This window comes from Tetrao urogallus (assembly GCF_951394365.1).
Source record: "Tetrao urogallus genome assembly, chromosome: 1".
In the NCBI taxonomy this organism is placed as follows: Eukaryota; Metazoa; Chordata; class Aves; order Galliformes; family Phasianidae; genus Tetrao; species Tetrao urogallus.
Window position 1 is genome coordinate 80,566,642 of NC_136813.1, and position 14,397 is coordinate 80,581,038.

The following is a 14,397-nucleotide window of genomic DNA, read 5'->3' on the forward strand; positions in this document are numbered from 1 at the left end:
GAGATGCTCTAGTCTCTTTATCATCTCTGTGGCCCTATGCTGCATTCCTTCTAGGAGATCCCTGTCTTTTTTGAAATGGGGAGCTCAAAACCAGCCACAGTAGTCTAAATGTGGCCTCACCAGGACAGAGCAGTGTGGGGAGGGAATCACCTCCCTTGACCTGCTGGACACACTCTTATTAGTGAACCTCAGGATTCCACTGGTGTTCTTTGCCACAAGGGCACACTGCTGGCTCAAATCCAACCTGTCATCTACTAGAACACCCAGGTCCTTTTCCACAGAGCTCATCTCCAGCAGGTCATCTCCTAACCTATACTGATGCATGCAGTTATTCCTCCTCAGTTACAAGGCTCTATACTTGCTCTTGTTAAACCTCATCTGGTTCCTCCCTGCCCAACTTTCCAGTCTGTCCAGGTCTTGTTGAAGAACACACAGCCTTCTGGTGTGTCAGGCACTCCTCTCCAGCAAACGTGTTGAGGGTGCTGTCTATCCCTTCATCCAGGTCACTGAACATGAACATGATCAGACCCAGCACTGACCCCGAAGGAACACCACTAATTATAGGTCTCCAGCCAGACTCAGCACTGCTGATGACAACCCACTGAGCTCTGTCAGTCAGCCAGTTGTCAATCGACCTCACTGTCCACTCATCTATCCCATATTTTCATAACATAAGTTTCATAACAAAGATGATGTGGGAGATGTTGTCAAATGTGTTGCTGAAGTCTAGATACACAACTTCCATTGCTCTCTCCCCATCTATCCAGTCAGTAATGAATTAAAGAAGGCTGCTGGGTTAAGTATGATTTCCCCTTGGTGAATCTACATTGATTATTTCTGATAACCTTCTTCTCTTCCAATTACTTGGAGAGGGTATGCAGAACAAGTTGTTCCATCACCTTTCCAGGGACGGAAGTGCGGCTGAGTAGTCTGTAGTTTGCCAGATCCTTCTTCCTGCCCTTTCTGAAGACCAGAGTGACACTGGCTATCCTCCTGTCTTCAGTCACTTCTGCCTTCTACCAAGACATTCCAGAGATGATAGAGAGGAGTTCAGCAATCACCTCTCCCAGCCAGCTCCCTCAGCACACATGGGTGCATCTCATCAGGACCCATGGATTTGTGTGCATTAATTTTGGCTAGACACTGTCTGACCAGATCTTCCTTGACCAAGGGGAAGCCCTCCCTTCCCCAGACTGTCTCTTACCTGTGGGGTCTGGGGTTCCTGAGGGCTAGTCTTAGCACTGAAGACTGAAGCAAAGAAGAAATTCAGAATCTCTGCCTTCTCAGCATTCCCTGTTACCACTGCACCCACCTCATTTAGTAGGGGACCTACATTTTCCCTAGACTTCCTTTTACTGTTGGCATACTTTTAAATTTTTTTCTTGTTATCCTTTATATATACATGATACTCAATGCAATTTAATATCTTAACTTAATCATTTCATTTGTGTTAGATTAAGCTACTTCATTTTTTTCCAATGAATGTTCCAAGTACCTTTGCCATAAGACATTACAGACTACAGATAAGAACTCCCTGAAACTCAAAGAAATCAACATGAAACGTTATTCCCGTGTGAGCCTGTGGAACTTGTACAAACTAGAATAATTAGAAAAAGGCTGTTTCTGCCAGAGAAAGCTAACCACTTTACTCCTGTCATTCCTGTCTAATAGCTCTGGGAAGAAAAGGGCTGCAAAATGAACAGAATTTTGACCATATTTTTGCTTGTTATGTGACACAAGAGGTAGCTGCAATCCTTCAGGGAAAGGATAACCAGGACCAGGTGCAAAGATGCATGGTACCTGACTTGGTTATCTGCATAGGTTCGATTGTCACAATTTGAACATCTCTGTACTTTAGCTGGAAATCTAGAATACTCAAAAATCCAAAACAGGGCTTGTGTTTAGAACTATACACTTCATCTGTTTTATTATGCAGTATAATCTAATAATTTGAGCTTGCTACTTGATTAACAAGCAAGAATTGTAAATCTACAGCACATGCTTACTTCCAATTATATTTGTATCACAGTACTTATGTAAAATAATGTTGAACTAGAACAAGTAAAATGTTGAAGCTGAATTTGATATGAGAGAGGGAAGGGACGCCATCCAAAGAGACCCATACAAGCTTGAGAAATGAGCTCATGTGAAACTAATGAGGTTCAACAAGGCCAAGTACAAGGTGTTGCATTTGGGTTGGGGAGATCCCAGGATCAACCTGCAGTACTGCGTTCAGTCCTAGGGCACCAAGCACAAGAAACATACAGGGCTGTTGAAGCAAGTCCAGAGCAGCAACATGAGAGAATCAGAATGCTGGAGTACCTCTCCTATGAAGAAAAGTTGAGGGAGTTGCGCTTGTTCACACTGGAAAAGAGAAGGCTCCAGGAAGACCACATTGTGGCCTTCCAGTATTTTAAAGGAGCTTATAAGCAAGAGGGAGAACAACTTTTTACATGATCTGATAGTGACAAGGCAAGGGAGAGATTCAGGTTAGATGTTAGAAATAAATTCTTTATTCAGAGGGCAGTGAGGCACTGGTACAGGCTGCGCAGAGAAGATGTTGATGCCCCATCCCTGAAGGTGTTCGAGGCCAGGCTGGACGTGGCCTGGGCAGTCTCATCTAATGGGTGGCAACCCTGACCATGGCAGGTAATTGGAACTAGGTGATCTTTTAGGTCCTTTCCAATCCAAACCATTCTATGATTCTATAAAAATCAAGTATCCAACAAAGCAAAGAGGAAAAGAAAACACTTCGTTAACAATGTAGAAGTTTAAATATCCTCAAACTTTATTCGAAACTGGCTACTGCTTTAAATTTCAGGCTGAAAAACTAGGTATCAAAAGACTCCTTTTTGAATGACAGAGTAGACTTTCTTTATAAAAGATTCTTCAAAAAGAACTTTAAAAGCTGTTCAAGGACTTTGTTCATCTCTTACCTTCAGTTCTTCAACAGCTTTCTGTAATTCGTCGGGTGTTTTATACTCAAAATCTCTTTCCAGATATTCTTCCTCAGCTTGTGTTATCCATTCATGCATCTCTGACAAATCCTTTCTCAGGCTCACAGTCTTATCCAAACCACCTTTTAATGCTGCCTTCTTAGCATGGGCCTTTAAAAAAGAAAACATTATGTGGTACTTAAAGCAAGTATGCTGCATGGACTCAATGGCATTTTAGCCTGAAAAGAACCAATCTCTATCCTGTAGTTATAGCTGTAAATTAGATAGCTGTTATTAATAAGTACTTGGACAGGCAGACAATAAGAAGTAATGGGAAAAGTACAATGTATGTGTACATATACTTTTTTTTTAGTGCATATTGCTGTGGAAAATGGGTTTCTAATGATCTACCACATACTGAGGCGATCAGAAAAACATCTGAAAAAATATCATCCAGGAACTGCTATAAAAGATGTAAAAAGAACAAGCAATATGCATGGCTTAATCTCGCTGATGAACTCATTATCAGATCTCTCAGAAAGGTGTATATCTTAAAGAGATATAAGTAAAAAAAGGGCACTTCTACTGAAGGAAAATACTTACCTTGGAGTGAAAAAAACTTGCATTACACGCTCTGCCACTCACTAACACTATACTGGGGTCATATAACTTATGTTATACTGCCATTTATAGAATGGTGCATCAGCCTACTAAAACTGATTGTAACTAAAGGCAGCAACTGAACCATCTTTCACAGTATAAGTTATATCAGAAACACCTAGTTGCCGCCGTGCCATTTCTGGAATTGGGTGGGTATGCTGAGCTGATCACCCCAATGTCCTGCAGAGTGATGCTACTTAGGTATATCTTATTTTTCAGTATCATCAGGAGGAACTCTGTCATAGAACTTCATGTAAGTTTCTGGTTTTTGCAGGTTTGGTTACCCATCCTTATTTAGGCCTGCCTGTTAAACATTCTACGCAACTATTGTTTTACAGAACAAAACAGGATGACACCAAAAAGTTATGTCCAACAAGTGTAAAAGCAGATCAATATGGGGTCCTGCAAACTTACTTCTTCCTTGGAAGAGAAAGTTACCTTCAATCACTTGGAAACAGTATCTGAATATTGACTGCTGGCTTACACAAATGTATTAACTGCATGTATATTAATCCAGGCTGACTTTTCCAAATTGTTTCAATCAAATTTTTATATTTACTGCTTCTCATGTGCTTTAAGAGCTGTTATTGAAGAAGTTATATTAGAAATCACTATTGAGAGGCAATAATTTGTTTAGTGTATTGAATTGAACTTTTACAGGATAATTTTCAGGGATGCCAGAATAAAACTGTAGCACTCCTGAAATTACAAGGCTTTACTTGAAATTTATTTGAAAGAAGTGCAAAGTTCTCAAATGCATTAATATTACAAAACTATTAAAATATTAATATGAAAAGTAATATTAAAAAATTGACATTAATCAAATGGGAAAGACTACAAAAGAGCATCAATCAAAAGTATTAGAGATTTAGATGTCTTTTAAATATCTTAGATTTCCAAAATCAACTGTTTTATGATTGTGCTTATCAGAAAAATGAAAGGATGGCATTTTGCACATGCACAGTAATTTATATAATAAGAGTGTAAATTTATATGTTTATAAAATGGGTATAGCATATCTCCCAAATTCTATCTTTGAGAAGGTTTCATTTCTTATTTCATTGTGACTGAAAGACTTAATGTTCCTTAGAATCCATATCAGAAACTTGGCATACTTCACACATCCAATTAAAACATGAATCATTATCTTGGATATTCTTTGGTTTGTTTCCTATCCATTGGGTATGCACAGAAGAACAAACTCTGCCAATGAAAAACTGGATTATTAGTTAGAAAAGAACCAGTCAAAGAAGGAGATTTGATACCTGTTGGCAAATATGTTCCCACTGAGCATTGAGATCCTTTAGTTCTGTTGCTATTCTGGAAGCAAATTCTGGCTCTGCTTCCCTCTTCATTTTCTTCCCAATCTCATTAACACTGTTCAAACTTGGCTGGATTGTCTGGATATCATTCACTAAAGCCTGAAAGAATAGTAGAAGATTAGGCAAGTAGCACGCACTCAAACCATGTGATTTATACTTTTCCTATCAAAACATTTCTACATGAGATTCTAACATGATTTTGGTTCAGATTTCAACTCAAATGAGCACAATTAGTAGACTTCACTATGAAAACAAAAAAGGAATGAGTAATAAAAGCATGGTGAGCTATTCTATATCATATGATGTTAATTTGCAAAATATATTAAGTTTTGAATATAAATTTACTACATACTAGATATACATATATACAAATAGTGTATAAATATACATACATGCTACATAGGATGTTATGTTATATACTGCATATTTTATTTGCATTTGTAAAAGAAAATCCCATCATAATGGTGAAGCCATCTTACTAACTGCGCATTACCCTTGGCTTAGTAATTCACTTGATAGTTTCATTAAAATGATCTGAATGGTGACATTCTCAGGTTATTTCTAGTTATTAGAATTTTATTTGTGGTTGAGTATTATTTAAACCCTGAGGTAGCTCTAACTCACCACCTCCAATTTTATTTGCTAAGGCCTTCTTTAGTCCTTCAAGTGTTACCTAGGCTTCTTACACAGTAGAAAAAGCTGTAAGTGTAAAAATACAAATGGTGATGATGATTTTGATAACTTTATTATATACTTCACAATAGTGGCTAATACTTATGTAAATTCTTCATAAACTCAGGTGACATTCTAAAGGAGTTGCATGCAACTCACATCTCTGTAAGAGTTAAGAGTTGTTCCACATAAATTACAATCATTTTTATTTCAATAAGGAATAAGAGAGTAATTTTGAGGAGACTGTAGTTCTGTAAGATCAGTACATATCTTTCATAATATTTACACACCCTGCCAGAATATTTACAGAACTTGTAAGTTCTGATGAACACATTCTCAGAGACTGTTATAGGTTACAAGATTCACTGCACTTACAAACTCTGTAGGGACAGGCAGAAAAAAAATGTAAACCCTGCGAAGAAAGTATCAACACTTCAAGATGCTTTAAAAATCTGCTGGGAGAAAATCCTGGTACTTCAAAGTTTAGTGAGAAAAACAGATGCAACTCACAATACCTTCATACCTTCAGTTACCTGAAATTATTTCAGTCCAGTCAGAAAAGTCTGTAAATCATGCATGACTAGTAGATGCGGAAGAACATCTTCTGACACAGATCACTCAGCATGTAAGTACACAGGCAATGTTTGCAAATTCAGCAAACTAAACGAACAACTATCTTAAGAGGCTACAAAACTTATATATTGTTACAAGTCCCCTCTCGTCAATGTCTTGCTCCTGCTATAAATGTACACTGAAGTAGTCCCTGTATGCTCTCTCTCTGTATATTCAGGTTTTCCGTTTTACAACATGAATTCATTTTTAGGAATGGTGATCATCTGTGTAATTTCTGTATAAGATCAATACGCAGAGAAAAATAGTTGTCAAGCAGACAAATAATACTCACTGTACACTGTTCTAGTTGCTTTTCCAGAGCTTCTGAATCACCAAGAGCAGGCCATTCCTCCTTCAGAAAGACATCTACTTCAGCCATCCACTTCTTCAATGTTTTTGTGTCATTCTGGTTATTAAGAAGACATTTTATATCACAAACTTGTGTTAACTGCTAATAACATAATTCTGTCACTATGACTAGAACTCACTACAATTTAATTCTGAGACTATTTGTATTTAGATGTTGAATACACATTCATCAGGTCCTTGTATGGCTTCAGACTGTTCACACTGGGCCATTAGTTCAGCTTCATCTATCAAATCCTTCTGTGATTTAAACTTGAGGATCATTTTGGAAGTTGCATGTTCTGTTACCTATTCCTCAATCAGAACACAACACAGAAAACATGCCACGTTGCACAGAATAAAAAAAGTTGTAAGCAAAACAGTAACTGAAACAAATTCTGTCCAGAAACTGAAAAATCACACACAGTGACTTAATGACAAGAGTCAAAAAGAGGATTTCAGAGACTGAGTCTCATTTAGTGTTTATAGTACTAGCGTATTTGTAATCAGTAATTTGCTTTCAATAAGCTTAAATTAAATCTGTAAATTATTAATAATAAAAAAGCAGAACACTAAATGCTTGCAAACAAGGAACATCACCAATCCAAGGAAGCATTACATACATAATGTAAGACCATAAGAGGAAGAATGAGATTTGATGATCTACCAAGAGGACAATATCCAGCTTTTCTCAATCCTAGAGGTGAAAGACTTTATTCTGGCAGTCAATGAGAAATTTAAATGGTCCTTTAAAAAATGTGGCTTAAAATTACCTTAAAATGCTACCTAAGTTAAATAGATGCATGTTAAAAATGAAAATGATAAATGGCAAAAAATGCCAAAGGCAAATTATAACATTTGTTCATCAAACCATTTTCATAAGCAGTGAACTATGTATCACTGTTAAATGCTGAAAACAAAACTGAATTTAAACATTAAAAAGGATTTATCATTAGAACACAAATTGTGCCCTAAAATACATCAAAAAATGCTTTAACAAGTACTACCAGGTAATTAACTAGAGGAAACATTTTCCTAATGTGCTTGGTGTATATAATAAAAACAGGCTACACTGGAAAATGCATTTAATTAATAAAAATAAATATGTAAAAATTACCAGCGTAGTTCAGAATAGCTATTACAAAAACACTGTTGAAGTCTCTACTGTGCATATAATTATCATTTAGTAAAAACAGTTCAGAATCATATTTCAAGATGAAAAAGTTATATCTTTACATGAATACTTATAGTTCATTACAGCTGGATGTATAGATCTGATGGAATTCATTAAAAAAAAAAAAAAAAAAAAAAAATCAGTCTCCAGCTACCAGTGAAGATTGAATGTCTGACTTGTATTTTAAATCAGACTGCAAGCGTATTTTCCCTATCAACACTGATTTTGACATATCCCTTGCAGACGCATTCCATAAATTGCAACAGCTCAAACAATTGTCTGGAACACAAGTCATTCAAGGAGTTGAAAAGACAATGAGTTTTGTATCAACTGTATACCACAGCAATTTCAGCAACAAATACAAAAGGCAAAAATTTGTATTCAGCAATACCTCAGGTAGTTTTGAAAGTACATGCTCTGCAGAGCATGGCCATGATGTTCAGGACACTTTTAAGAACAGTGATTGAATCCCTAAGCTTCTGACAAAAAAGAAGACAAAGACTGGAATTTCACAATCAAATCACAAAGCCTTAGAATCATTGAATGGCTTTGGTTAGAATGGACCTTAAAGCCACTCAGCTCCAAGGCTCCCGCTGCGGGCTCACTAGTACTCTTTAGCTAGGTTTGAAGATGATACATTGTGAAAAAGACATTCATATGAGGTTAAAAAAAAAAAAATCGATGTAACATTTGTTGTTTACTTGCTGACAGTTTTTTTTTTCTTATTTCCTTCAAAAATTGTCCACGGTAACAGTGGTCCTACAGATCTAAGAGTTGCAGTGAAGAAGAAAACTCACTGTCAAATGAATACTATCTTCTTCTTCTCCTCCCACAGAGTTTAAACATAATAAATTTCAAGTTGAAATATACTTTTTACATAGAGAACCAGAGCATTAACTACAAAGACTAATCTGGGATGATCTGTTTTGTGCAATTGCAAATATATCACTGTACTATTGATAAAATCAATTTTCAGTTTTCCTAGTCATATTGGGTGCAGGTATCAAAGCTTTGATAGTAGGGAAGGGGGCGGAGGGACACAAATCCAGGGGTGGCCTCTGTGTCCCATGCCAGCACAGCATGTTCCATGACTGCAGAGCAGAGAAAAAATGTAAGAAATGTGAACACCAACACACAGGTTAGTGATGAAGGAGGGAGAGAAGGTGCTGGATGAGAGTGGCAGAGACCATAGTGGAGGAAGAAGAATGTCCACACATCCCATGGGGAACCACATGCCAGTTATTTCCCGAAGGAACCTGCAGCACAAGATGAGACCACACTGGAGCAAAGTTTTCCTAAACGATTTATGGGCTAATCATAAGTTTCAGTTCCCAAGCCCCTGAGCTGCTTGGTTGGGAGAGGAGTAGTTAAGCTACTTAATATCATCTTCCTGTGTAATGCTGATATATGTGATTTGTAAGTAAATAAGAAATTCTCAGAGTGAAACAAGACAACAGTGTAAGGTTGCAATAACGTCATTCTAAATACCTGAAAATCACGTAACTGTGCAAGTGAGGAACATTTCTAACTCTTGGCAGCTGCTACCAAGACACTACCATGCTACAAATGCCATTAAATATGTAAGTGAATCTATTAGACTCAATATGGTTAAAGTTACTTCAGCTGCAATAAAAACTTTAACTACATTGAAAAAGTAAGTAGAGAAATATTAATAGCAATTTCAATGAAATTAAAGTTATTTAGAATTCAAAGAAAAATCCTGGGCCCACCAAAATCGAGAGAACATTTCATTACATTTTAACTTTATGCACTCCTTTGATGTGTATGCTGTGCTATTCATAAGGCCACAAGCCACCTCAGGTGAGGCTGAGTAAGTTTGTTTAACCTGGAATCGTTGGAGTTTAGTCATAAGATCCTCAAGTTTCTGGCAATGTTCCACCAACTGCGATGACAGCTTTTTCCAGCGGCCAACAATCAACTCAACCTCCGATCGGTATTTCTGGCTGACTTCTGCAGGGGTTTTCCTAGACAAATCTTCAACGGTTGTGTTGAGATAGTTCAGGCCTTTTTGCTGCTCTTGCAGAGAACTTTGTAGAGTCTATGAAATAAGCAGTAAATAGTATTCAGACATACGTATTAATTCTGAACAAACTTTTCTTAGCCATAGATGAGGCTGCTGGATCAAAGACTGAAAACTCTAAACATAGGTTGTCTTTGCTAAAAATTCCAATTGCTTATGCTACTAAATTATATGGAATTGCTTTTCTCAAACTGCACTGCAGAGTTTTTAGTTTAACTACTACTAATAATAATCAGAGTTGTTTACGCTAGTTCATGGAGGTAATTCAGATACATTTCAATAACTTGAAATAGGAACCTCCTAAGATCCTTAAGACTACATTTTAAAACAATCAGACTATAAGAAGAGAAGAACAAACTCGGAATTGCTTTCATGATTTTAAGTTTTGACAACCATTTATCCCAAATTTGCTGCATCTAGCTTCTTCTTTCTATTCTATTCTATTCTATTCTATTCTATTCTATTCTATTCTATTCTATTCTATTCTATTCTATTCTATTCTATTCTATTCTATTCTATTCTATTCTATTCTATTCTATTCTATTCTATTCTACTTTTGTTTCTGCACGTTACTTGCTATGTGTATCAAATGGCATGCACATTATTCATCAGATCTTAAAACAGTATAAAATATTGAAATGCAAGGAAGGTTTGTACCTACTGGCAAAACTTGTCCCACATTTGCGTCTGCTTGTAAATCTGACATGAAATTATGCATATTGTACATTTTGCAAAGCACAAATAGTTTCATGTGAACAGAAAAAAAACTGAAATGACCTAATCCATACTTAACAGATAAAATTATCATGAAAGGAATATTTTACACATCATGGAGACACACAAGGGCTCTTTCTTAATATGTTCAATATATTATAAAATTGGTTGAAGTGATGCACAACATTTTTATTCCTTTAACTAATGGAAGACAGTAAAAGTAACTATTCAGCGTCTTCTGCAGTCCTTAGCTAAATCTCTAACTGATATAAATCACTCAAGATCCATAAGCTTCAGTAGACTCATCAACAGGTAAGGACTCTGGTCCTCTGAACTCTTCATTTGAGACATTCTTTCCACAGTCTGAACACTCACCTTGAGCTCCAAAAGTCTCTGTTCCATGATTTCATATTCAGCAACTGCAACCGGAGGTACGGAGACTTTAGTTTCTGACTGCTGGATCCATGAAAGTATAGTAGTCACTGTGTCTTTATAGCGTGCAGGAGGCAAACTGTCAAAAACTGCATTCAGTGGGGAAGAAGAAGGAAAAAAGTCATTTCACACTCAATTATTTGTTTTGTTGAAAGAAGATGTTTGATAGAGGACCCAGCCCTACTGAAGTCATTAGCCATTTTGCAACAGATTACAACAGAGCCAGTACGGTCAGCATCAGATTTTTCCAAGAGTAGCAGAAGAAGAAAACTTCTGAAGAATGAATACACTCTTTCTAATAGTTATATCTCTGTCATTTTATGAGGTGTGTAACATTGGATTCTCTTGTTCTACATCAAATGAAAATCTACATGGTTAAATCAATTTAAATGTGTGTGTTTAGAGATCAACATACAAACCAATGTACTTAACCCAAAATCTAATTTCAGAAATGTAACAGGAAAAAGCATGCCCTTTTATGGCCCATGCTTGTCTGTTTAACGTTTCTTTTCAAGTAAAAGGTTTTATTTAGAACATCTGTTAAAAGAATAGAAGATGAATCTCTCTACAGTGAAGCTGAATTTTATTGTCCTGTGCTTATTACAACAACACTATAGTTGCCATAAACAGACAACATCTGGAGCACACATCAACCAACTCATAATCCGAGATACTACGTCTGCCCTCAACCATACTTGCATCTATATTCATTGAGGTAAGTACTGACAAAAAATACGTCTAGTTCATTGAAACATTTTCAACTTGTGCCATACATGTAATAATGAAGTTTACAAATGTTCAGAAAAGATTACAACTATTTTTATCTCACGTGTGTTTCAGAAGGAACTGTACTGAAAATTGATATAGCTGTCCAAAAGCAATTATGACAAGTGCAAGCTTGCTTACATTTTCATATAACAATGGTTGGCAGAATGCACTGCTCAATGTAACTTACTTTTTTAATCATTAACAGAATGTTTCTTTAAAAACTTGTACTGTCAGCAAGACATCACTACATTATACTGAAATCATGTCCACTTAAAGTCTCTCTCTTGTAGAACATGCACTTTATATGGCGTACCATCGTATTCTTGAAATACTGCCCAATATCATTTACTATACACAACTGCAGATTTACAAAAGATAAGTCCCGCTCCCATGGAGATTTTTTTTTTCCCTTCTAGGTGTGCTTTATTTACACAAAAAGCAATTGTGATTTATGCTACACAGAAAACAGGCATTTTCCATACTATCACCACTGCTAACAGTAGGCCTACTGAAATAGCATTTTTAAACTTTATTTCCTTTGTTATATTTGCACTGCCTGTGACTCATTTATTAAAAAAAAAATCTTATTTTAGAATAAAATACATTTAAAATAGAATACATAAAATACATTCATCACTCCAAATGGAGATACTAACAGCTCAGATATGATAAAGAAGCATACAACTCTTAATTGGCATTATTATTTAAAATAGAAAATGGAGTTAAGTGTTTTGATGTCATGTTTAACTTCTTAAATGACAATTTTCTCCTTCAAATGAAAAACAAATCTTAGAACTGCTATATGAGTTCAAGCAGCTATGTAAAAGAAAAACTGTTTTCGGTAATAGTGGGGAACATTTCAGAACAGGTGAAAAGCAGATTTACTGTTACACAAAACTCTACCAAACTGCATGAAAGTCACATTCCAAACATTTGCCAGTAAAACAACTTGATGAACATTCAAGTATTGCTATGTTTTTTTCATTTTTATCTAATGATGTTACCTGCTACTTTCAGGACTAAATAAGGACCACAGCCATTGATTTAATCAAGTTCCCCATTAAGCTACTAAGTATTCAATTTAAAAAACACTCTTAAGTTCAGTGAAGAAGAGATTACTAAGAATGAAGTAATAGCTTTCCATGTATTTTACTGACGTAGATTTTTCTTTTAATGACATATCTGTATTTTCCTCCACAAGAAAGCATCTTATTTTAGAACAGTACTCAACAATTGCCTACATTGTTTTTCCAATTTCTGGGTGTCAGTGATGAGAATCCAAACTCCTACACTGAAATAACTGTTACATAATTTCAGTTTTCAAAGATCTCACACATCTATGATCTCACTACAGGCAGTATGAATCTCTAAGTTCCCCTTGCTCATAACATGCATACACATCCAGGCCTGTTTATTACTCTAAAATTTGTTTTGCCACAAAATTGTTCATAGATTAATGTAGATAATGAATGAGGTGCATTAATATGGATTCTGATCTCTTATATGACGCTTTGTAGTTAAAAAGATATAGCAAGTTTTCAACCCGAACTGTAATTAAACTAGATCTTTATTTTGTGAACAGATTTCCTTTTTCTTTTTTTTTTTTCTTTTTCTTTTTCTTTTTTTTTTTTCTCAAAACAAAAATGAAATAAGAATACAATTATTTCAACAACTATCAAATCCCACTGAATATACTGCAATGTCCATCTCCTTCAGTCAGGACAAATCCCACTGCTCATCACATGGTTGTGAAAGAAGAAAGACATTAAATATAACCTATGGGATCGTTTCTGTAGTGCTTGAAACAAACTGTCTACATAAAAATGCAAGTATTTCCCACACAAATCTCCTTAAAAGCAACTGCAGTGTCTACAATCACATTGTATTTTTCTTGGAACTTTGTTTTGCTAATTTTGTAATACCTATCTTTGAAGAAATTCATCACAGTCTTTATATTGATAACTTCATTCATTGATAACACAAGTAGTGATTCTTAAATTTTTCTTACTCAAGTACAAAACAATTGGTGAAAGATTATTATATGCATGAAAACAATTTCACTGTCACTTATAACCCATCTCTAAGATATATTAAGCAGGAAAATGTCATCAGTCATCAGTGAGAAATTCAAAGCAAGGCAGAAACAGGACAAACAAAAATTCAAATGGCTTTCTTACTGTTATGGTTACTGTGGCTTCTTGTCTTATAAATTTATGTCAAGACTGAGTTGCATGACCTCTAGGTTATGCAGTCTTGTTTAAAATACCATGCTTAGGGAGAAAAGCGTACATGTAAAATAACAGTAAACAGAGGGCATAAAGAATCTTTATGTGATACAGAATGCCATAAAAAGCTTTTCTGTTTGTTTGTTTGTTTTTTTAATGTCACTTTCTAAATATATAATGATACCACCAAAACTCCCACTGAATTACTGTCTTGACAAATTGATAACGGGTATGAGGATGTTTCTCAAGGAAGGTGGGTAACATTTCATTGCAGCAAGACTGAAAAACAGAAGAATTTTAAAAGAATTTAGAACAGACACAGAACAGTATGTATCCTGGAACGAATCACTACAATCTAGGACTTGTTTTGAACCACAGAGTACTTACTGAGCTCTTTGCTGAGAGACTGACTAGACTCCTTAATATGAATCCACCACACAGCATCAGTTCGTTTCAAGACAAATGAATATAATGCTTAGTCCCTCATTTTTCACCA

General features: G+C 35.7%; 1 protein-coding gene across 1 annotated transcript in view; it reads right to left on the reverse strand.

The window, feature by feature from the left end:
• DMD (dystrophin) overlaps positions 1-14,397 on the reverse strand; it is a gene marked incomplete at both ends in the record, with an annotated part of 1,041,552 nt that overhangs the window by 622,491 nt on the left and 404,664 nt on the right. The window contains 5 exons of the mRNA XM_079549062.1: positions 2,937-3,107; positions 4,862-5,017; positions 6,495-6,608; positions 9,568-9,780; positions 10,852-10,997. Coding sequence (XP_079405188.1) covers positions 2,937-3,107; positions 4,862-5,017; positions 6,495-6,608; positions 9,568-9,780; positions 10,852-10,997 — 800 coding nt within the window. The remainder of the gene's footprint in view (positions 1-2,936; positions 3,108-4,861; positions 5,018-6,494; positions 6,609-9,567; positions 9,781-10,851; positions 10,998-14,397) is intronic.